Below are 24,478 nucleotides of genomic sequence, written 5' to 3'. Positions count from 1 at the left end.
TATTAAAAGTGATGTAAACCTCACTGTCGCCATGTGTGTTTCACAGAATTGTTCTAGATCCCTATTTCTACAAGTCTAATTTCCTCAAAGTTGCCAATTACAGCAGTCGCGATTAAGATAGCGAACATCTAAATCAGGCCTGTCCAACCTGCAGCCCTCCAGGTGTTGTGAAACTACAAGTCCCAGCATGCTTTGCCAGTAGACAAACAGTTGATAGCTGGAAGGGCATGCTGGGACTTGTAGTTTCACAAACATCTGGAGGGCCGCAGGTTGGACAGGCCTGATCTAAATTCTGAGAGGAGTTTGAACAATATCATATACCCCACCAATTTAAAGAGCATCTATGAACAACACACTGCGGAGATATTCATGAGATGCAGCCCATGAATTTACTAGGAACGAGTTACATAACCGAGTCAAGTTTAAACACCAAACTTTGAGAAAGTTCCAGGTGAATTTACAGGCTACATTCTCAGAAATAAGATTTCAGCTCACAAATTGGCTCTCTCCTCTTTGAGTCAACAACAAGTGAACCAAGCTTTGCTTTTTACACAGAATATTTACAATAATTAGGCTACTTAATCTGAAATGAAAGATGAACTAGTTTCCGCAATAGTGAGCAGATCGTCAAGTCACCTGTGGTATCAAGAGAAGAAAGCTTTTGATTGGGCGATCATCTGGAAGTAGTAGAAAGGAGTAAAAGAACAAAAATGAAAAAAAACCATAAGAATATGTATAGAAAGGGCTTATTTATATGTAGTAAACGTTTATGGCGTGTGTATTTGTATTAAAAATTGTTGCTCACTTTGTCCACTCTAAGTTTTGACTCCATGCAGCAAATGGGGGACACAACCTAGATTACATGAAGCAGGGCCCTGCTGTATGTCAAGACAACTTCTGCCTGGCCAAGATTTACATTGTGTGTCCCTCTAGTCCACTTTTGTTGTACCACCCTACAAATTATAAATCAAAAAGCTCCTGAAATTCTGCCACTGTATGCCTGGGCTTATTGTGTTTTTCTTTAAAATGGGTTTGGCCACTATGGTTCACAGTACAAGAGACCTTAGTCTGTTAAGTCATATTAAATAAAAGCTTTAACATATGCCTTGGTGGAACTTCCATTACTAGGGGTATATTTGGGGATTCTGAAAACAGCGCTACCACCAGGCAGTAAGGTGATCTATGGAAGAGAACTTTAGTAACTACTGAGATAGCTCAAACAATATTTTTAGTTGATCTAGGAAAATGGTATTATATATACTGTATTATATACACACATACACTACCGTTGGCCTTGATTTAGAGTTGCACATAAAAATACGATCCAAACATATATGCAAAAATATGGGTGAATGGGTGTATGTATTTTAATGTGGATTTGTAGTTTAAACTATTTTTGACTTCTATTAGCCCTCCACACCAGGGGTACCAAGAAAAGCTCCAGAGCTATTCAGGCAGGACTGGATGGCCAGATGTCACCTATGGGCTTTAGTGCTCTGATAACCAGGCTGGTTCAGATGATTACATGAGGGCCATACAATGCAAGTCTCCCAGTTATAGTTTGAACAGCCCAGCCTGGTCCCGTTCCTAACCAGAATGCCACTTCTGGGGAAGTGTTACACTTATGTGTGCATGCCCTCACTTTACTGAACTTGCATGCCTCTGATCCACCTCTCCTGGCACTGGGGCCTGCAACAGCAAGCTACTTGCAACTCTAAAATGGGCTAGATTTTGTTTTGTGCATGTACAGTGTGACAAAGTGCTTTTTTACTTCCCACATATGGACTTGCCTCTAATTCTAAATCAAGACCAATGTTTGCATGTTTAAATGTCTTAACACCCATTCCAGCAACATGTGTTTCTGTTTATAATCTCCTTGTAATGAATAATCTGTTTGGGTTTGAAACGCCTGATGTCTGTTCCCTTGCACATCAGCAAATGGCTTGGATTCAGTAACAATAAAAATTCCCTTGCAGCAACAGGATAGATGATATTTTTTTTCCTACCTTATTCACTGAAAAACAGATTTTCTAGAATATTACAGGAACCCTGTGGAAATATGTGCTGTAGAAGCCATAATAAATAGATGTGAAAAAGAAAATGAGGAATCTGAGAAACTAAAGCAGAGCGCTTCTATTTTTTGAACAGAAATAAATATCATCCCTTAAAAACAAGATGGTAATAGAAAAAAAAAAAGAAGAAATGGGAGCTTTACTTAGAATTTAGATTGTATCTTGTTTTTGAGTAAAGCTGGCTGTGCTTGTGACAATATTGTGCGATTTCACAGTGTGTGGGGCCCCAAAACTACTGCTATGTCAGATAATTAGCTTATTGCAATCAACAGTATAACTATTGGGCATAGTGAAAATTGCAGCTTGAAGGTAACTGCTTTTAGCCTGCAAGTGCGGTCCTCTTCTGAAAACTCCAACAGACCTAGGTCAGGGGTAGGCAACCTGCGGCTCTCCAGGTGATGTGAAACTACAAGTCCCAGCATGCTTTGCCAGTAGATAACCAGCAGATAGGTGGCAAGGCATGCTGGGATTTGTAGTTTCACAACACCTGGAGAGCTGCAGGTTGCCTACCCCTGACCTAGGGTGAAACAAACTGATCTGGCTGCTTGCCGAACAACCGGATTTTGTGTGATCTACCCACCTGTGTGTGTGGCAAAAAGGAATGACGCTCAACTCTCAGCAGGACTGGCCCAAGTGTGGACACCTTGAAGCTGCTCAGACAGGGTTTGAGGTTGATTGTTCTATTTCATCACACCGTAGAATTATTGTAGCCAAGTGTGAGCTCATAATATCCAATCAAAATGTGATCGGATCAAATTTGATCCGGTATGCAGGATAATCTTGTGGAATGATGACCCAACCAAAGTCAAATAAGAGCTCAACCCAGCAATACTGACTGAAGTAGGTGGCCGTGTTCAGCACTGCACAGCACATGAACAACCCATTCATCAGTGGATTTTAGCCACGTAAATATATGCTCATTGATATGGTTTTAGAACACAGTCAAGATGCTCTGATTTATGAACATAGTACCAAATTAAAATGATCCTGAATAAAATAAATTCCCCATACAAGCACACAATCCAAGAGGAGACATAAATAAAAGCCAAACTGAAAACGGTTTTATTTTAGTTTAAAAAGAAAAATATTTAAAACTTCTAAAAACCTCTTGCTACATTTTAATTTCATAGAAATCATTGTAATTGCTGAGCATGGCTGGATCTACGCAGGAGATGTCCTAGTGAGTGTCAGGGTGTCTCCTAGAGGGAGTTTTGTGTGGGACTACCGATTTGTTCGTTCCATTTTCCCCCTGGCAAGCCGATTCCATGTCGAACGACATTACATTATAAAACAAGTCCTGATAGGGACACTCGCCCATCCAAGCACATCCCCAGACATATTTATAAAACCTGGTACATAAATACAACTGAACAATGTGGCCTATTTATCTAATGACAGATCTTATTCCGACTTTTTAATAAATATTTTTTTCCCCCCCAACCATTAGAATTGGCATTCTGGACCTCTTTATAAATAAGGTTATCAAGTGCATATCAGTAGTTCCAGTTTTGCATTAAATTTGACTAAAAAGACACTATTAAATAAGCCTGTTAGTATTCACTGTTCCCTAAACCACAATAAACATTATTATTTTATCAGGAGGTAAATAAGGTTCACTCAGATTATTGATATGCATTTTGTACAATGACTTATATACATTAAAGGGCTGCATTTAGTGCAGGGACACAAATGTAGATAATATACAGTCTTCATTATGAGCTGTGTGTGTAGCATAGTAGATACTTAGATGCTAGCACAAGCAGGACATATGATCATATTGTGTTATGAAACGTTTCCCTTTTATCTTGCTCTGTATATTACAAGGTACGTTTACAAAGCAGTGACATCTTGTGGTCACTGATTTCCTTAGAGAAATACTGATGTGCTATCTAACGAGCCAAGTTTGTACCGTAAGTTATATTCCTATGAGTGTCACTCAGCGCCACCCAATGGCCAGTTTGAATAGTGCATCACAATTTAATTCAAGTACAGCCGGATATAGCACTGAGCCTGTGTCTAGTGCAAATACAAGTCGGTTTGTGTTATTTCTGCATAAGTCTGCTCCAAGTGTGCATAACAAACACTATTAGTAACACATTTTGGCAGCAGAACCCTGAGTGTTTTACTCCTATTTTTCAGCAGTTCTGTACTGTCACTATGAAGCAATGCTCAGCTCGCACACAATTTGGAGGACACTTATCCCCTTTCAAGTAGAAAAAGTTGGATGGTTGATCACATTAGTCATCTCCTGCAGAGTATCACAGCCTACTCAGAGCTCAACCAGAGCAGCCTGCAGTGGGTGGAATGTGCAGGGCCAAACTCTGCAGGTTTCTCCGGCAATTCCATGGTTATTAAACATAACAGCCAGCCCCTCTGAACAAACACAAACCAAGGGGAGGGATCCAAAAGTGGACTAGGCTCAGAGTCACTCATCACCACGTCAGTCCTTGGCAGCGGTTTCCTGGCTCTGCGTGTTCCACATGCCTCTCTTGGAGTGGTAGTAGTGGAAGAAGTTCCTCAGTCGCAGTCGCTCGACCTCTAAGCCATTCTGCAGCACCCTGCAAGAATTTCCAGAGATACAGCTGAAGTTAATGGGAGGAAGAGACTTTAGTTCAAACATTTCTCTTTCATCTTGGCATAAAAAAAAAAAGACAATTAGGTAGAGTTGAAGTATGCCAGTCATCTACAATTGGTGGTGGCAGCTATTGTGTAGGCTAAACCAACAGTCAACAGTGATGTCACTGCTTCCTAGTGAATTGAAAGCTGCATTCTCATGGTTGTTAATGATTAATCTTTCAGTGATGTCATGGGTTCTAATCTCTTTAGACACACTATACATAATTTATGATGCACAATTGAGTCTTGGATTGCACTGGTGCACACAGATGGTATGCCGTGCTGCCATCATCTTATCAGCTCTCAGATGCCTTCACAAACCAGAAGAGAACCTAGGTTTGTGGAGAGGCAGAAATCTGAAGAGACTTCACATAGCATCAAAAGTCCAACATCCTATCACTTAAGAACCACCCCTTTAATTAAACTAAAATGACATTTTTCTCCTAAACACTGCTCGGTCTAGATACGCGCAAACTGGAAGGTGCAAAATGTGCTCCATTAAAAGCATTAGACAAGGCCTGTTCTTCCCCGTCTCAAAGCCAGTGTAAAAAGCTATTTTTGCAGTGTGGAAATGGTTAAGAAAGGAACACCCCTAGAAATATACCCTCTACCCCCCTTTATTTCATTTCTTAAACCTGGCCCTAGAAAGAGGACTTGTGCAGACAGAGGTACTTGGAATGACATAGGATATGCCCTGTTCCAACAATTATTTAGCTTTCTGTAGTCTTAATTAATCACACGTTTTCTGGGAGTCAGTAAGATGGACACAACAAAATGTAGAAATTAACGAATACCATTTCTGAATATAATTTTAATTTCATTAAATAAACCAGATGTTTTTATTAGCTGAATAAATATCTGTATATATTTTGTATAGGTAGTTATTCAAATCTCACAAACCATGTTTTTCTTATTAATCTTGGCTTCGGAATTTGGCATTTGATCGTGTGGGTTAGTAAATTGTTGCACGGCAACACAGGCTTTCAATGTCTCAGCTGGTAACTGGTAAATGTCAAATAGAAGCTTTGAAAAGTAAGCTTAAGGGCTTATGTACAGAGGTATCCATGTTCACTGAACACATTTATTAACAGCTGAATGAAGGGAAGACAGAAGTTCAAATAAGTTTCATTGTTCTCAATGGAGAAATACCGGTATAGTGCATATGGTCTTTATATTTTTATTATAAAACACATGGGCAGGAAAATAGAGATTGCACTACATCATTGTCTTTCCATGTCTATTTCCATCAATCTAAAATCAAGCTTATAAACCTCTCTGGAGCAAAGAAATGACAATCATCATCAACTCTTGTAACCAGCAAATGTCAAGATTTCATGTAATTCAAAATAAGAGGCATCTGCTTCACCTGCACCTGTATGCCCTTACTGTAATGCACCAAGGAGCATGCAGGACACTAAATCAGTCCTGTATGTGCATTTCTTTATCAAATGATCCCTATTTAGACTCTCATTTTATTTACCTCTAGGTGTTCAGTGCAGCAAGAGAATCCCAATTTATTCTGCATAGTGGAAAGAATTATATGACTTGGAGCTACTTTAGGTCTTACTCTGCCAATGTGAAATTAGATTTCCATAAACTGCAGTGGAACAGCGTTTCGAGTGGCCAAGTTATCCAGAAAAACAGTAAAATGTTTTGGGAGTGATTTTTTGGCTTTAACAATAAATAAAAACTTGAATATTATAAATCTTGTACATGGAAATAGCACTGTTATAAAAAAGTATCTGCACAAATAATATTTTGCTTTGAGAACAGATTTTTCCCCCTAAAAAAATAAATAAATCAAGATGTAATTATATATAAAAAAATAAAATGTGTTTTTTTTTTTTTTTTATTTAATTTTTTTAAACATGGGGGTGTGAATGTAGAAACATCCATTACTTCCTCTTTAGTTCAATACCTTAATAACACCACCTTCTCTTTACTGCCAGGTATACTCTTCTACACAAACGTGCATTACCAAAGAATAATTATATGTTATTGCATTATAAAGAAGGAGCCCTTCTCTAACACTATAACAGTATTGTTTTTGTAAGTTTGTTGGAAGGGAATTTTTACAAGATCCTTAAGCGTGGTACAGAAGGCAGAAGCTTCATTTCTTAATATTCTCCAACTGTTTTATTTGTTACTTTTGAAAACCATAAGTAAAAAAGGTTAAAAAAATATTTAAAGAATTATATCTGTATTCTTAATTGCAACAAGTCCGCTCCTTATATACAGACAGTGCCACAAGTCACAATAGAAAACCACACTTAACCAAACCAAAAAAAGCCCCAAGTAACAAAATTAGGTAGTTCAATAAATATGGCAGAATAAACACACAAAGAGGCTCCTCAGAGTGCTAATTGTTACATTAATGTGGATGACTAATATGTTATGTTTCCTCATTTCATGCACTTTTATCCTCATGGTTTTTTTGTTGTTATATTAAGCCTGGAGCCCTTTTGTGTGTTTATTCTGCCATATTCTTTCAACTACCTAACTTTTGTTTATTCTACCTTTGTTACTTGGCACTTCTTTTGTTTGGTTTAGTGTGGTTTAAAAACAAATACTGCACTTATTGCTGCGTTTTTTTTGTTGGATACAAAACCAATGATAAATTAGGGAGGACATCATTTAGTTGCCTATTTGAAAACAGGTTAGAATTTAAGACCAGTTTCATGTAATTTTTTATCTGCATCCGAATAAATATACAAGGATGGAGTGAAAACCTTGTCATCCAACTCCCAATTCTGGAGTAAAGGGGACATAACTACAAGGGTCTTGAGTGTCCAAATTTCTAGGTATACATACGACCAGATGCAGGAGATGTCCAAGCACAAAAAAAAAGAGAAGCATTTCACACTAAAGTAACGGCATAGCACAATCACACTGTGCTCATCAGCAAGCACTAGCTGCCAAAGCAAGCATTTCCAGAGTCCCAAAATAATTACACTATATAACACTTTGGAGACTCTTGGGCCTATGCTGTTCAGTACTTCTCAGAATGCAGCCAAATATATTTGTAAAAAAAAAAAGTCCTGAGAGTTTTGTGATGCCAAATGATGTGATCAATGCTGAAAGACGCCTTCAGTGTATTTTTATTTTACAGTCACAAACTGCTAATATTTAAGGCTGTGGTGGGTAACAGGAGGCTCTTATTGGAGTCCTCTTCTGAGTGACTGTGCTATCCAGGGGCCGGTTATATTAAGAGGCATTTAATCAGGTATCACAGAGTTAAGGCCTTTTGTAATTCATGGTCAGCAGTTGTAGTTTGACGACCACAGAAAGTAAGCCTTAGGGGATAGGCTTACTGTATATTGCGAGAAACATGGCAAGATTATTGCTTATTGAAATTTTCTTAAATGTATGAGGCTTGCTATGTGTTAATAAGGTTCATGTGAGAGGACTGCTGTGTATTCTAGTGAAAACCCATCTAACATTACAATACTCACTCTTGATACTGCTAGCTTAAAACAAACACCCTGTCTGCTCTGTGTGTGTGCATCTGTGTTTTATAAACCATTTAAAAATATTTTTAGATCTTATTGCTATTGTTAAGACTGTTTGTCACATGCATGGCTGAATTATTTTACTATACGATTCTACTGCTGGAGACTATTCCATCACGGTAGCATGGTGGCATAGTGGTTAGCACTTCTGCCTTACAGCACTGGGGTCATGCGTTCAATTCCCGACCATGGCTGTATCTGTGAGGAGTTTGTATGTTCTTCCCGTGTTTGCGTGGGTTTCCTCCGGGTGCTCCGGTTTCCTCCCACAGTCCAAACACATACTGGTAGGTGAATTGGCTGCTAATAAAATTGACCCTGGTCTGTCTGTCTCCGTCTGTGTATGTTAGGGAATTTAGACTGTAAGCTCCAATGGGGCAGGGACTGATGTGAATGAGTTCTCTGAACAGTGCTGCGGAATTAGTGGCGCTATATAAATAAATGATAATGAGGATGATGATGATCTATCGCTCTTCCTGTAGGAAATATCTTCTTTCGTTACTTTCTAGCTTTCCTCCCTCAAATATAAAAAAGTCTGTCCACTTATTTATTTTTTCTTCTTCCGATATACTGCTTTTATTTTTATTAGTGTAATTTTGGATGAGCCTGTAGAATAGTATACAGCGCTCAAGGGGAGGTCTTACCAGTGACCTATATAAAAGGGAATAATTGGTGAGGGCCTCAAAGTCCCAGTCTGATATGCCTGCAGCAAACAGGGTATGATTCATTGAGGAACGCAATTTGCGTTTTTTTTTAAAATTGGATCTCAAGAAACATTTCCATTTGAAAATAGGTATAATTCTACAGCACACTGCAGAATACACATAATGCAAATGTGCAATAGAAAGTCCCATCAGACACCTGTTAATAATATAATTAACATTCATTAAAAAATGATCAAGATATTATTGATGCCTACCATACATAAAAATGCATTTTTACAGTTGCCCTTAATTGCAAACATGTGTTCTGGCATGATACATGCCCATCATCACTCTTAGTCAGCACTTACCCTGCTCTGTAGCTGGTGCAAACGATATGGCTAAGAATCACATACCCGAGAGATGCTCAGAGCTTAAACTGGATGAATGTGAGTGATGCTGGATTTTGGCACGTCCTTACTGTACATTGCTTACGTGCATATACCCCTCGCCGCTGCTGTTCCACCCTTCACATGTCGGGCTGACATAAGTGTCATTTGGGTTGTAGGATGAATTGCATTCACATGCGCTCACTGGTGCACAGTCCGTCTCTGAGCATGTGCAGAGCAATTTTAACTGAAATATGGCCCATAATGGGACTTACGTTCCTTAATGAATCAGGCCCATAACGAGCTATATAAGGTTATAATGGTATAGAGAGTGCACCTTATTAAACTATTGTGACTACCTTAACAAAAAGATGTAATTGGGAACCTCTCTTAGTTTGGCTCTCTGAATTTCAGCGCTGTGTAGCTGCAAAAATTACTTTGATAAATAACTTTTTTTTAAAAACACACAACAGTTGCCGTGCACTTTTCATTTTATCTAGGTCTACACATAGTTCTGTTAATAATTTTGCAATATTGACGTGTTCCATGTCTGAGAAATCATACATCATCTCACCTGTCTAGCAGCTCCCAGTCCTCTCCTCCCCAGCGGTCCTTGAACTCCTCTGTATTCATACCGCCGATACGATCAAAATCAGATTTGTAAATCCCAAAAAGGCCAAAACCATTAACTTCCCAGTAGCCTGGGAAAAGAAAGTCATTAGAAAATAAAGGGATAAACAAATATTTCACGGACAGGTGAGGGAAGATGATTATATAGTGTTGGAGAGCATTAGTAGAACATTTATGTAGAAGTTAGGAGCCACTAAAGAGAAATGTATTTAGATTTCTACAGACCATCCAAAAAGTTTAAGCAAGATTTTTTGAGCTGTGGAGATTCAGTTTTATTTTAAACACGTCCTCACCTTTGGGTTGCAAAGGGGAGCTTCCACAGCTCAGCCTCATTACGATGGGGGCGAAGGCTAGACGCCCTTCCACACAATGTTTTCTCACACTGTCCATTACAGAGAGAGGGAAGTGTATGTGTAGGTCACACAGGAACACAATGCTATGATTGTCCTGCAAAAACACACAAATTAATTGTAGGATGGTGACATCTATGTAAAACAGTTATTATTATTATTATTATTACACCCACTAATTAAATCACATTTGTCTCTAACCTGTATAGTATCAACTCCCGCTTGTAGTCCTGCTGACCGCTCAAAATTTCCACTTTTCTTCAGATACTGATAACTAAGCAGAAAATAAAAAGTTAATACAGGTACCACATTGTACAAACCCCTCTGTGCACAGAACATAAAAGGGTTTGTACACAAGGGATATCGTGTGTGGTTCCAGTGACGTCAATATGCTCTGTTCCCCTGCCCAGTTAGAGGAGCAGAAAATGAGATTAAGAGGTGGAACATTTATCTCTGTGCTTAATAGAATCCATGTGAATGTTGTGGAATCAATGCATTGCCATATGTGCTGCATGCGCTGCTCTTTCCAACAGGCACATGCTCTAATGAGCAAAATGAACACTTGATTTAGCATGATCCAAATTCAGTTCCTGCTGCCTTCACTTCAGAGGGAACAGAACAAGTATCGCATGCAGCTAAACCCAGCCCTAGTCTTTCCATGTGTCTAAAGAGTAAAATTAGCTTCACACTACATGATATCGGAACAGTTATCAGGCAACCGGCCAATATTACAGTGTGTGTGGCCTAGAAATGAACCTGATGCCTGACAATCCCAACACAAGTCAATCTGAGTATTATCAGACATTCTGGTAGATTGTGGATAGAAGATAATCACTAGTAGCCTGGGTGTACAGTTGTCTTACAGCCACACTAGGAGGCTCCTGGAGGGGAGGACCAAAAAGTAGGCAGGCATGGTTCATATTTTAAAGAACCACTAAACCCCCAAAATGAACATTTTAACTGTCTAATTATGACTGTTTAATGTGCCCAAATTGAAACACTTGTTTTAGGTAAATCAAACTTATCCTGTACTTCTAAACAATCTTATTAATTAGATAGCGTTATTTTAGATACATATAGGTACATATACCCCAAGGGGTACTTCAGATAGATGCAAGGAGAACTTAGCCTGTTAAATATAACATAACATAACATTACATTTATTAGTAAACAGGAAGGCATATGCAAATGTTATTTAAATGCATAAAAATTGCCCCAGTATAAATTCACTCAGGTCATACATTAAGGGGTACTTGGTAAAAAGTTACCACTACACGGGGGCACATGATACAAAGCGGTTGCAAAACCATGATCTAGGTCAGGCCTGTCCAACCTGCGGCCCTCCAGATGTTGACAAACTACAAGTCCCAGCATGCCCTTCCAGCTATCAACAGGTTGTCTACTGGCAAAGCATGCTGGGGCTTGTAGTTTCACAACACCTGGAGGGCCGCAGGTTGGACAGGCCTGATCTAGGTCATCCAACTTTATTTTAATACCTCATTGTATTAGATACGCAAGTGCTAGTTAAAAAGTTCTGTTTTGGTTCTTTGGAACAAAACGACATTAGGCGGTTCAATAACTGATCCTTAATCTAGCAGCAGTCGGTATATTATATAGATAATATGGGTTGCACAATGACATAGTTGTTGTTCTGGAGACCTGGAGATTGTATGTGCGGGTTTGTATGTTTACCCCGTGCTTGAGTGAGTTTCCTATGGGTGCTCTTTTTTCCCTCTCACTCTCCAAAAATATACTGGTACATTAATTGGCTTCCTATGAAATGGACATTGGTGTGCGATTTGTGTATGTACACTGATTAGCCACAACATTAAATGTATTATATTGTGTAGGTCCCCCACATGCCGACAAAACAGCTCTGACCCGCCGAGGCATGGACTCCACAAGACCACCGAATGTGTCCTGCGATATCTGGACATTAGAGGCAGATGCTTTCAGTCTTGAGGTTGGTCCTTCGTGGCTTGTGCTTGTTTTTCCAGCAAATCCCACAGATGCTAGATCGGACTGAGATCAGGGGAATTTGGAGGCCAAGTCAACACCTTCAAAACTTTGTCCTGTTCCTCAAACAACTGCTGAACAATTTTTGCGGTGTGGCAAGGCTGAAAGAGGTCACTGCCATCACGGAATACTGTTGCCGAAGGAGAGTTCTTGATCAGCAACAATGTTTAGGTAGGTGGCACGTGTCAAAGTAACATCCACATGAATGCCAGCACCCAAGGTTTCCCAGCGGAAAATTAACCAGAGCATCACACTGCCTCCGCTGGTTTTCCTTCTTTCCATAGTGCATCCTGGTACCATCTCCGTCCCAGGTAAACGACGCACACACACACACCCAGTCATCAACATGATGGGAACACCCCACAAGACCTACTGTTTTGGAGAAGCTCTGAACCAGTTGTCTAGTCATCATAATTTAGCCCTTGTCAAAGTCGCTCAGATCCTTACACTTGTCCATTTTTCCTGCTTCCAAAACATCAACTAGGAACGAACTGGTCACTTGCTCCCTAATATATTCCACCCTAAGACAGGTGCCATTGGAACGTCAAAGCAATATTGCCGAATTTTTCCTTGAACAGGGGTGCGATGCTGGGGTACCGTAGTACCCGGAAATGCGGAAAGCTGGACATCGCAGTGATGTCCGGTGACCCATAACCTTGAATTGAATCAGCCCATAAATGTAACTTCAACACTATTAATCTGGACAACAGATTGTTAAGTAAAATATATATTTGTTGGTATATTATGGTTTATTGTATAACATATATGCAAGTACCTTGGCAATTTTGCACGTCGCAAAGCCTGCTCTACATCCATATCCTCACTGTCGTAATCCACCAGAATGAGGCTGAATTGGTCATCTCGAGTCTTTAAGTACAAGTACTCGAGATCGGTGATTAGCTGCTGGACCCAGCGAGCCTGGTTCTTGACTGCAATGAGATAGAAAGAGTGAATGGGGGGGTAATAAAAACTATATTAATAAACAGGATTTCAATTTATTTTTCAGTAGAAAGAAAAATATAGGAGCATATTTTATTAAACAAAGAGTACTTTGCATATTTGTATGTATTAATAGAAGACAGATGCTATAAGCTCTGCAAGGTGAAATAGCATCCATAGGGGCGGGCATCCAATTGCCGGAGATGTGCCACCGGACATCACCTCTATGGGGTGCGAAGAAAAATGAATGGAGATTCCAGCCAGAACATCGGAGCAAGGTGTCTCTGTGGAGGTTCTGAAGATGCAGCTTATTGAATCTCCCCCATAAACACAGAACACTGCCGCCTGTAGCCAAATTATAAAAAATGGTAGCATGCTTGCATGGAACTGGCAAACAGTACTTTTAGAAAAAATATTTGATGGACTTTGGATCAGAGCGATTTTTATCAGAATATCCCTTTAAGGGTCACTATATATTGTGAGTGCATATGCGCAAAATAAATGTCTGAATATGAAGGAAATGGCAAAAGCTCCAGTAATGAGGACAACATCAAATGATATATATGCGAGGCTGAATGGGAAGATACAGAGAAAGTAACAAGGGTTTATTCCAGAATGTAGACTATGAGCATAGAAGCCCCTGCTACATAAAATGTGACTTTCCTTCTGTCAGAGCCAAGGCTACACTCTCACTTTCTTAAATAAACACCCCGAGACACAAAGCTGGAACAGAGAGGAGTAGAGGAAAGTCTAAAACGGTTTATTGCCTATTGACCTGTGTTATGATCTAATTGCTTTACATTGCTTAGTAACAAAGGACACAACACCAGAAAAGAATCAATCACACAACCTATTCAGTCTATATAGTTCTACCCCTGCCATATGTATACTGACTGCCTGCATTGCCATCACAAGACTCTGCAAATGTTGTCTCGGATTGTTCTTAGCCAGAGAATGGCATTTGGGTTTATTCCAAAACGTAGACTATGTGCATGGAAGCTACTGCTAAATAAAATGTGACTTTCAATCTGTCAGAGCAAAGGCATGCAAACCACAACTGTAATAGTCCTTGCCAGGCACTGGGATAAAAGATTACTTCTCAATACATACATTCTACATTAAAATTCAAGAGATTAAACATGACTAACTAGATGGTACATAATCCCGGTAGTCCTTCATTCCAAGAACCTTGAATCTCTGTTGGAGATGTAGTAGGTTCCTTCAGCCCTACACTTGTGTTATACTGTTAGTGCGAACATCAGGATATCAGTCTTTTGGAAGCCAACCTCACCTTCTTTATGAAGAGAATGCTTGCACAATGAAATTACTCTTGTTCCATTGGAGATACTATAATCTCCAGGAATATACCATTTTTGGTATTACACAAGCAGGGACCTCCCACATGTGAATGCAGGGCGGCTACACCACTATAGTGCTTGCTAAAGATTGTAGTCTACTCTAAAGGATCATTTTTATTCATTTCTATAGCTATAAGTTTAAGTCCAACCAATCAGAAGAGTAGTATAGCTAATTGGGTCCTGACAACCAATGAAAAATGTCAGACAGCATCTTCCTTTTGTCAGCAGCCCAAAGATTAAACACCCCACCAACTGTCTTTTAACAAGAGACACTAAAAAGTGTAACATGATTATCTTTGCAACGATATTTAGGATTGTGGAGAAATGAAAAAGATTAGGATAATTTAAATTTAAAAAGAACCTTCCAACTCAAACTTATCACTATACTCACCAGGCACTACAAAGTGCACTGTGGCACGAGGATTCCAGCTCAGACTGACAGGTCGGCACAGGATTGGTTTACTGTAGATGGAAGGACTAGGAGAAATTTCAGGTGGTTCTGCAGGAGGGCTCTCATCACTGTCGCCACCTGTGCCACGGTGAAGCAGGAGATACACGTACTCAGCCAGTCTCACTTTCTTCCGGCCTCGTTCCTCAAGCTCCAGTTCTAGGAGGTATCTGTTACCCCGGGCAGAGTCACGCCGCTTCTCCACACTGACTATACGAAGCAAAGTATATATGCTGGAAAGGAAGACCCATAGGAAACATAAGAAATAGGAGGAAGTAGAAAAGTAGTGGAAAATGAATTTGAGATTATGTGATTAGGATTATGAATTTAGGATAATGTAAAGGAAAACATGAAAATTGTGAAATAAGTATAGAAAGGAATAAATAGAGAAAAAACCCAAAATAAACATATGTACAATACAAGATAGAGGGTATTCAATATAGGAGAAAAGGACTATCCATTGCAGCAAGCATTTCTCTCACCCTCCATTCTTCTCATTGAGTTTTTCCATGTACTGAGCCACCACATCTACAGTTTCGGCCTCGGAGAGCTGCAAATTACCACTCACATTGCAGCGAAGATCATTCCAGTCTGACCTCAGCATCTCAAAATCAACATTTCCAACACTAAATGTACGTTGCCAATTGATGGCATCCTCTGGCCAGGCTTGTCGTGGCTCTGCATCTTCATAGCTGTAGTCCTGCAATTCTTCTGCTGGGGCTTCCGAAGACAGGCTGAGAGAGGGGTGGCCACCAGGAAGACTAGGCGAGGTAGGGAGGGAGATTCCAGGGACTTCAGTTTGGCCTTCCCAACTGAAAAGTCCAAGTTCTGAGGTATCAGGCGGTGTCCAGGGTCTAGATCGTCTTTCCCCATGTGGGTTTTTTGGAGGTGTTGGTATATGAGGGTACTCACGAAGTCTGGATGTTCTACGGGGTTTAGGTTTAGGCAGCAAAACCCCTGGGAAGACATGACTTCGGGTCTTTCGAACTCCAGAGAGGAGGCGTGTCACATATACTTTGTCTGATTCTTGTTTATTTGCAACACCAGATTTGTCCTTTGATTTCTGTTTTACATTTCCCTTTCTGGTGGTGACTTCTAAGTTGCTTTCCTCACTGGGCTTTACTTCTAGATTGTCTTGCTTCTCTGTAACTTCTGATCTTGCATATGCTTGCTCCTCTAATTTCCCATGTCTATTTTTTCCTCTGACCTTTGGTCTACTATCAGACTTCTTCCCTTTTGTCCTAAGGTCAATATCACTTTCTTCTCCGATTTTTGTTCTGAAAGTAGATTTCCCCCCTGTGGGTTCTGGATCATCGCCCATTCCTTGCCCACCCAGCAATGAAATTAACGGTTTCCTATGCCCTCGGTGTGGAGAAGGTGGGCTTTCCCTGGGTGCCCACAAAAGAGTTCTGTGCGAGGTCCTTATGATGTCATCTATTATAGACATAGATTTTAGGGAGTCATTGTAAGGGATATTGGTGTGCCCATGACCCACAGGGCTGGGTGACATGGCATCACTCGTCTCCTCTACTCCGATCTTTTTCTTTAGTGAAATGCCCGGCAACAGTGACTCCTCCTCATCTTCATCCATGAAGTCTGAGGGAAAACAAAGAAAGTATGGTGAATTTAGGCAAGATCAGGAGAAGTCACTAAGATAGAACACTCTGAGTTGTTGGATGACCACAGGATCATAAAGAAGAGTGAAATACTTTTCCAAAACTAGAAGAGAAGGCGGATCAGCTAAGGTGAATGGTAAAGGATAGTCATGGTTTCTAGCAGCGGACAATCTTGACATTTCTATAGTGACTGTTTCCCCATACATGTCTCACCTTCCACAGTCTTCCCTCATCCCAACCTTACACCACCACCAGTAGGTGCACAGACATGCCACATCCCTGGTGCCAACAGTAGCTTTTATATTAGTGGCCGATAATGTTTCTGGCTTATAGTAGCCACACACACTTTCCCCACCACCAACTATGATTGTTATACTATTACCTTATGTATCAATCATTTCCCCACACCTTTTAGATTGTAAGTTCCTTTGGCAAGATCATATTTACCTTCTGTTTCATGTCATTTTATGTTATTTATTTGCAATATGATCTCCTCCACGCTACATAATATGTTTGTGGTTTATAAATGAATAATAATAATATTATATTATTATTATTATTATTATTATTAATAATAATAATAGTGTTGGAAGTTATTCCGTAGAACACTTTCAGAATATTATACATCTATTTAATCAAAAGTCCTGCCACACAATGCCTCTATCAGCAAAACCAATGCATTATTCTGTCCGAACAATTACAGATTTTACTTATAGTAGGAGTATGATGATAAAAATATAGGTCACCTTTGGCTTTTTATTTTATTAATAGTTATTTTTCAGCATCCACTCTTCCCAGTATCTCACAGTAGTTCTATATTGATAGAAGTCCACATTGAAGGCAGGGTATTAGTTGTGTATCGATTATGTAAAATAGATGCTTGACATCATTAGCATTTTAGGCTAATTTGTATAATATTGAATGTAACACCTTTGTGACAAGACCACATTTCCACCCTGTGTGTCCTTTATACAGTGTTAAATATTTTACTAGCTTATGTACTTTTTTTTAAAAAAATGTTACACTGTTTTTATCTGTATTTATAAACTGGGCTTAAGCTGGGCCTGGAACAATTCAGTTATTAGAGTTATAGAGATAAGGGTTTAGAAGAACTCCAAGAGCTCGCTGTTAAAAATTATTCAGTAAGAATCTTCTTATAAAGGAAGGTATAAACATGCTCACTTCTAGTTATAAGAACCAGCTTTATTCACACAACCTGCTCCTACCCCACTTGACTATGAGCCTATTTGGTTACGCTCCAGGGCAAATGCAGCAGAAGCCATTTCACTATATTTTGCACTGCTGAGAACTTTCAAAGCCAAAACAGCCATTTGCAAGTTTATGGCTCTACATGTCTGACTGTATCCATGCCAAAAGAAAATCATGATTCCAGATACATAGCGGATTCCTACCTATTCCTCAATTTGTTTCCATCTACAATTGCTACAGTGACTTATTTTAAGAAGTTGATCTAAGGAGAAATAAAACTTAAAATTATACTCCACATTCTGCCAAACGAAATTATTTTAAAAAACTGATATTCTTCAGATGTCTTCAGGGCAAGTTTTAAAACTATAGCAAGGGCTTGGAAGATGACACATTTTATGCATGTATCAGAATAAAAAAAAAAAACACCATGAAATTAAATTGCAAAGACCACAAACAATCGTTAAGAAATTAGCTAATAATTAATCATAGACGTTCCTGCAAAAAGGTAAAATAATTATAAAGGGGTTAATATACAAGAAATTCTTGTATATATCAATACAGTGTGGTTCCGAGTGAATTGCAGAAAGCAGTGCAGAGATCAGAGTGCAGTGATAGGGAGATATTCTGTACATACGCGGATGGTTAAAGAACAGGAATGGCATTTGGGGAGAATCCTCATCATCCATCTTCATATATTTATAGAATCCAAACCTTGGACAGAAGAGGACACAAAATTAAAACCTGCTGTGCTGTTGGTGTGTTAGAAATGACAAGAGGCATGAGGGGTGCAGGGCTGAGGTTGCAGAATTTGGTCAGTTCAGGGTGGTAGCGAGCAATGCAGAGTACATTGTACAGCTGCTAATCATGCAGAAGAACAGAACTTACTTCTCCAAGTAGACTGGGGACTCTCGATAGAAACATTTGTTTTCCGTTTCCATATGGGTAAGACGTGTAAAGTCATTTGGGTAGACAAAAGTAAGGTAAACCTGCATACAATTAAAATATTTAATTAGGAAAACAAAAAGGACAAGAATATATTAAAATTTAAAGTAGTAGAGTGCAGATTTATTACAGTGGGCTGAGACAACACATCTCTGTGCTAAGCTCTAAGATAAAAGGTGATGGAGTGTCAGCGTGGTTAAAGATATTCTGTGTCTACTTACAAACTGTAGCCCTTGGTAACGTGCAATGGGAAAATCCTTAACCACATAGGTGGGGTTGTATGCACAGGGGACCAGCACATTCTCCACTCTGGACTCTTCAATCATAGGGGCTGGAGAGAGATATCCACATTAACAGCTAAGTTCCAAGCAGCAGATGGTGGCGCAGTATCTAAGGGTCTGGTACAGGAACCTACTGCAACATGCGCTATTTTCACTTCACTGATTACAATGCATTTTGTCCTGTTTGGAGGCCTCATTAAGGTGTGTGATAATTCCCACTCCCACCATCTGTGACACTTACTTATAAAGAAAGTGTCCCGGGGGTCCTGTTTCAAGATATCCACTGTGGGTTCCTCTCTGATTAAACGGTGGTTGATCACACTGGAGAGTGTGCGTGGGATGTGAGAGATCTCATTCATTTTATAGGATGTCTCATCTGTAACAAAAAAAGAACTTGTCAGGTAGTCCTCAGCAGATTAATAATTAATAATACTGCAAAACGCCAAACCCATATACCATCTTTTTACCTGTGTATAGAGACAAGTGCGGGGAGTCCAGAATCTCAAACTTCATGCTTGGGAGAGACAGGCGCCACTATAATGCATACACAACTATTAGTACAGTGAAGATGACTGCAGGTGACTTCATAGCACTGTCTATGCCTGCCTACCGTATGCTCTAGAACTGTAAAGGTAACTGAGAAAGGGCTGACAATTGATGAAGTCAAGGCAGGAAGACAAAAGTGGTAGGTGTGTGCTAATTTACATAATAATATATTATAATATCCATACATATAGTTATACTATAAGAAAGATAGGATCATCTCTCAATCTGATCAGTGTGTTACAGGTGCTGAAAACTGCAAGCAGCATCCTGCAATCCTAAATTTTCAATCGGGGCATGGAAATTATACAGCAGGGAATAAATAGTGGTTTCAGAAGAATATTGCTCTTTCATCTGTAGCTTAACGGGAGGAAGGAATTCCTTCCCATGACAGGGATACGTACCAAGAGAAATATTCCTTAAAAGGTTGTGTGTTTTCCATAAACGCATTCAAATAAAGAAGACAGTGTTGCAATAACCCCTCTAGCATTCTGCTGCTGCCACATCATTTTTCTCCATGATCTTTTTTTCTGTTTTATTATGCCTGCATTAGCCCGCCACTTGTGCATGTATTTATTCCCTCAGTGGACAATCGAAGAAATGGACTTCAGTGCAAATGCAGATTCAGTAATCTTTCCAAGAGTATAAGTACTTGCTTTGCTATATACATTCCCATACCATACATATCTGTACTACGTATTAACATTTCTCAGTACATTCTGGCTAGCATCTCTCACTCAAATACATTATTATTCACATACACACAATTAACACAACTATTTACCACCAGGTTTATCCTTTCAATTACACATTTGTGGGGGCAGTGATACATGTGAAATTAGATAAGGTATACTGGGAAAGCATCAATAGAGGCATAAAATTCTGAACTTACTGGTCAAACTCACACACAGGGAAAATCATTTGAAACATACATAGTTACTCCAATTTTTGAAGGGACTCCAATTGTAAAATGATTTTTCCCCAAAAACTGCACTCCCACTCGTGGGTATAGCGCCTATAGCTTAAAGGACATTTCCACCTTTAGTGGAGCTTTTGTTCCCTGGACAACCTGGTAACAGAAGCAGAGAGCAGGCTCAAAATCATGCTATTTTCTTCCTGCAGAAATGACGGAGCTTCCGTAAAGCTTTATTATAGCCCTATAGACGGACTAAGCCCTCCTGCACAAAGAGACGCAGCACGAGCTTTAAGCAACTTATTAGATTTGCTGGGAGGGCATATTTAATTAACAAAAACTCAGCTAACACTGGCCTTGTGCTTTAATGGCCTTGTTCACATCTAATTTGGATATGACACAGATCAGCTCTGTGCAATGGATACAACTGTATTGATATAACAGTGTTGGGTCATGTACAAGGGCAATGCAAATAAGCAAAACTAACAATAAGATATGACATAAAAGAAAAGGACAGAATGAACACAGAAGATAAAAAGCAATGCATTCATAAAAGTTACAGGAGGGCATATACAAGGCAAAAAGTTGAAAAGCCATCGGAAGGAGGTCAACCCATTAAAGGAACCTATTTTCTCTGACAATTTCCACTTCTACAGTGCTTAGATCAGGATACTCACTGCTACTTCCACGTGGTCCGAGCCTCGATCATCCTGCTTGTGAAGAAGCTCAAAGTAATAACGACGGGAACTCATCAATCTAACAGGTAGAACACATCCAGGACATAGAGAATTAATAAATACACATAAAATTACTCACCCACATTCACCATTTCGTGAATGACAGCAATTTCATCCCATGACCGTGCTGAATTGTCAACTAACCACAAGATCTGATCGCATACCATTTATGTATGCCGCAAGGAATACTTAATAGTTGTAATTTCATAGATTTTTGTAGTTTGAGTGGAAGAGTTTCAATAGTTTTCTTAAATTTTAGATGGTGTGTAAGTATAATCACACTATATACCCAACAGATCTCCTCTCACTTGTCACCCCATATCCTCGCATGCCACCTGTGCTCACCAGCTTTCCTCTCACATAGCATCCCATATGCCTACCAGCTTTTCTTCCACATGTCACCTCATCTGCCCAACAGCTTTTCTAACACCTCACCCTCTGCAAATAACATATGCTCACCAACTTTTCTCCGATATGCTACCCCATATACGCCCCTTTTCTATCACATGCATGGGTTAAATCACATTGAGCCACAAATATGACGTTGAGGTTCAACAGGAGGTGACCATTTACATACAACACACTTGTATCCATTTTAAATGTCCGGCCCCCTCAGTGACATCGCTTAATTTATTTACTGCACTGCTGACTCCACAAGGCAGATCATTAAACAATAACAATTATAATAATAATAATAATAATAATAATAATAATTAAAAACAAACAAACAAACCCAGCATGTCTCTCCCCCTCCCCCCTATAAATCTTAACTAGCCCTAGTGCTGCTGGCCTAAGCTGGAAATTGCAAAATTGGGGGGACAAAAAGCGTGGGGTCCCCCCAAATTTACAAATGCCTGCAATAGGGTTTTCCAGCCTGGGATGGTGGCACTATAGCAGGGAAACCTGCAGCGTGGGGGGGGGTTACCCTGCTATAATGATAATCCAGTCCCAGGCTGGTCAGCATAGGGCTGGATTCCCTAGTGAGATGGGGTTTGCATGACAAAAAAAAAAAAAAAAGAAGAAGAACAGCACTAGGGCTTTTCCCACACCTCTAGGGCAATAATTAAGTAATAAAAAACATATTCTGTCCCTGGTGCACTACAGGTCCCAGCATGCCCAGGCTGCCATTAAGTGTTTGGGCATGCTGGCGCTTGTATATACCCACGGCTGCCAGGGCATGCTGTTATTTGGAGAGCCACAAGTGCCAGGCCTTGCACCTAGGACCTGTTGAGACCTGTAGTGCACCATGGAAAATTATAAATAACACACACACTTAAAAATAAATTTTATTTGAAATAAAACACCCTTAAACTACCCCCTTTCATTCTTTAGTGCACATATAAATTCTTGGTTTGGCAAAATAAAAATATATGTATATGTATATATAAAAAAAACATTGGGATGTCCCACGGCCTGAACGCTATCCGTGGGCAATCCACACTACGGGTTTCCCTGGCTCTCAAAGCCTGGTGATGGTAATTGAATATTCGTGAGTACAACCCCCCCCCCCCCCCCCCATCCCCCGATTTTGCAAGTGCCAGCCTAGGCTGGTAGCACTAGGGCTAGTTAAGATTTGTAGGTGGGAGCAGGATGTTTAAAACTATTCCATTACAGCCTCTGGCACCGCTCAGACCGATTAAACTTTATAATGAGAGTGGTGCCAGGGTTAATAGTGATACAGAATGGATAAATCAGCCATATTTGTACTCTCAAGTGAAGCCACTTTGAGTATACAGAGCACACATCTCTATTTGACATGCACAACGCTACAAAAACCCTATCTTAAAAAGGGGCGTATTTTACCAACATGTATATTAATAAAAAAAAAAATCTCAAAAATGTCACCCCACTGTCACAATAGCTTTCTAACAAAACCCTAGTCTTCCAACACACTGTACACGGAGTTACACTCTCCCTAAAAAACAGAAAGACGGTGACTTTATGCAAAACAGGAAGTGGAAAAACAGTGTCAAGATTTTAGACTATTCCAAATTTGTAAGGAAGGAAAAGAAAGAAAAGCAAACAATCTACTTAATTAAGAATTGCTATGTTGTGTAGTCCAGTACAATGTACATAATGCAGATTCCAGATTATATTCCCCAGTATTAAAGTGGAGTGAAATTATCAGTGTGAAATGAAACTATCGCGCAGCAGGACCATAAACACTAATTAACCATAAACACGGGTTAATATTGGTCTTATCATCTGTTCTGCTCTGTGTGCCTTCTCAATTAATCCCCATGCACCAATACAATTTCTCAATCTTCACATCTCCTTCTCTCCTCTCTCCATTGATAAAACAGGATAGATAATTAGAGAAAGTCAATTTCCTTAAAGAAGAGGGAGTAGGTATTTGAGGGCGTTGTGATCAGACCAAAAATGTCTGTTGCCATAATCTGTCCAGTGCTCCAGATGAATGGAATTTTTTTTTTTTTTTTTAAAAGAACCAAGGGAGCTTATTCTCTGATCTAAATTGCAACCAACCACAATATAATTAAAACATTTTTATTCATTATAAAACATATTAAACACAATAAATCAACATTAAAATAATCCACCTTGTTTAACAGAAATAATGTTGGTCTGTTAAACATCTAACTCCATTTAGTAATTTTATTAATCTTATTCCAGAGGTGCACTCACTGCTCAAAAGGACCAGGGAATAGTCAGTTAAAATAGACACAGAATAAATGAACCTCCAATATGGATTCCACTTTTAAAAGCTTGGTCTGTCAAATAAGGTGTTTTATTTTAATAATGATTTATTGTTTTTAATATGTTTTATAATAACTGAATAAAATTGTTTTAATTACATTGTGGTTGGTTGAAATTCAGATGGTTCTTTAAGTTTGTGTTTTCCCTGTCATTGGATGAGTACATACTAATCAAAGTAAGGGCAGCTATCTTCTCTTCCTATTTGTCTGAAATTAAATTATACTTGCTCTCAATTCCTTCATTTTCCTGTATTGAAAATTGTGAAGGTCTAGGGGTGTCCTTTTTTCCTCCAGATAAATGATCACATCCTATGGTACAATTAGTACAGCGGACAATGGACCTCACATATTAACAGACCAAGGCCATCGGCTAACTAGGCTTAAGCAGCCCCCATTCGGACACTTTTAAAGAGCAAGCGAAGCCAGTATTTGACAACAAAGACAAGCTGGCTAATAGGCATTTTACTTGTAATGAGTTAGCTACTAATTTATATACATACATACATACATATATATATATACATACATATATATATACACATACATATATATATATAT

General features: G+C 39.3%; 1 protein-coding gene across 3 annotated transcripts in view; it reads right to left on the bottom strand.

Moving 5' to 3' along the window:
- Positions 1-3,111: 3,111 nt before the first annotated feature.
- B4GALNT4 (beta-1,4-N-acetyl-galactosaminyltransferase 4) overlaps positions 3,112-24,478 on the bottom strand; it is a 45,430-nt gene continuing 24,063 nt past the window's right edge. For all 3 annotated transcript variants that reach the window (XM_075187869.1, XM_075187870.1, XM_075187871.1), the window contains exons 9-21: positions 21,147-21,225; positions 19,481-19,547; positions 19,255-19,389; positions 18,954-19,063; positions 18,676-18,776; positions 18,425-18,501; positions 15,448-16,561; positions 14,909-15,198; positions 12,996-13,149; positions 10,406-10,478; positions 10,148-10,301; positions 9,799-9,925; positions 3,112-4,630 (exon numbers count right to left, since the gene is read on the bottom strand). In XM_075187869.1, the coding sequence (XP_075043970.1) occupies positions 4,513-4,630; positions 9,799-9,925; positions 10,148-10,301; positions 10,406-10,478; positions 12,996-13,149; positions 14,909-15,198; positions 15,448-16,561; positions 18,425-18,501; positions 18,676-18,776; positions 18,954-19,063; positions 19,255-19,389; positions 19,481-19,547; positions 21,147-21,225 (2,599 nt within the window). In that variant the 3' untranslated portion in view covers positions 3,112-4,512. The remainder of the gene's footprint in view (positions 4,631-9,798; positions 9,926-10,147; positions 10,302-10,405; positions 10,479-12,995; positions 13,150-14,908; positions 15,199-15,447; positions 16,562-18,424; positions 18,502-18,675; positions 18,777-18,953; positions 19,064-19,254; positions 19,390-19,480; positions 19,548-21,146; positions 21,226-24,478) is intronic.

This window comes from Mixophyes fleayi, chromosome 10 (genome assembly GCF_038048845.1).
Source record: "Mixophyes fleayi isolate aMixFle1 chromosome 10, aMixFle1.hap1, whole genome shotgun sequence".
NCBI classification, from domain to species: domain Eukaryota; kingdom Metazoa; phylum Chordata; class Amphibia; order Anura; family Limnodynastidae; genus Mixophyes; species Mixophyes fleayi.
Note: the sequence above shows the minus strand (reverse complement) of the source record. Positions and strands in the feature narration are given on the sequence as shown.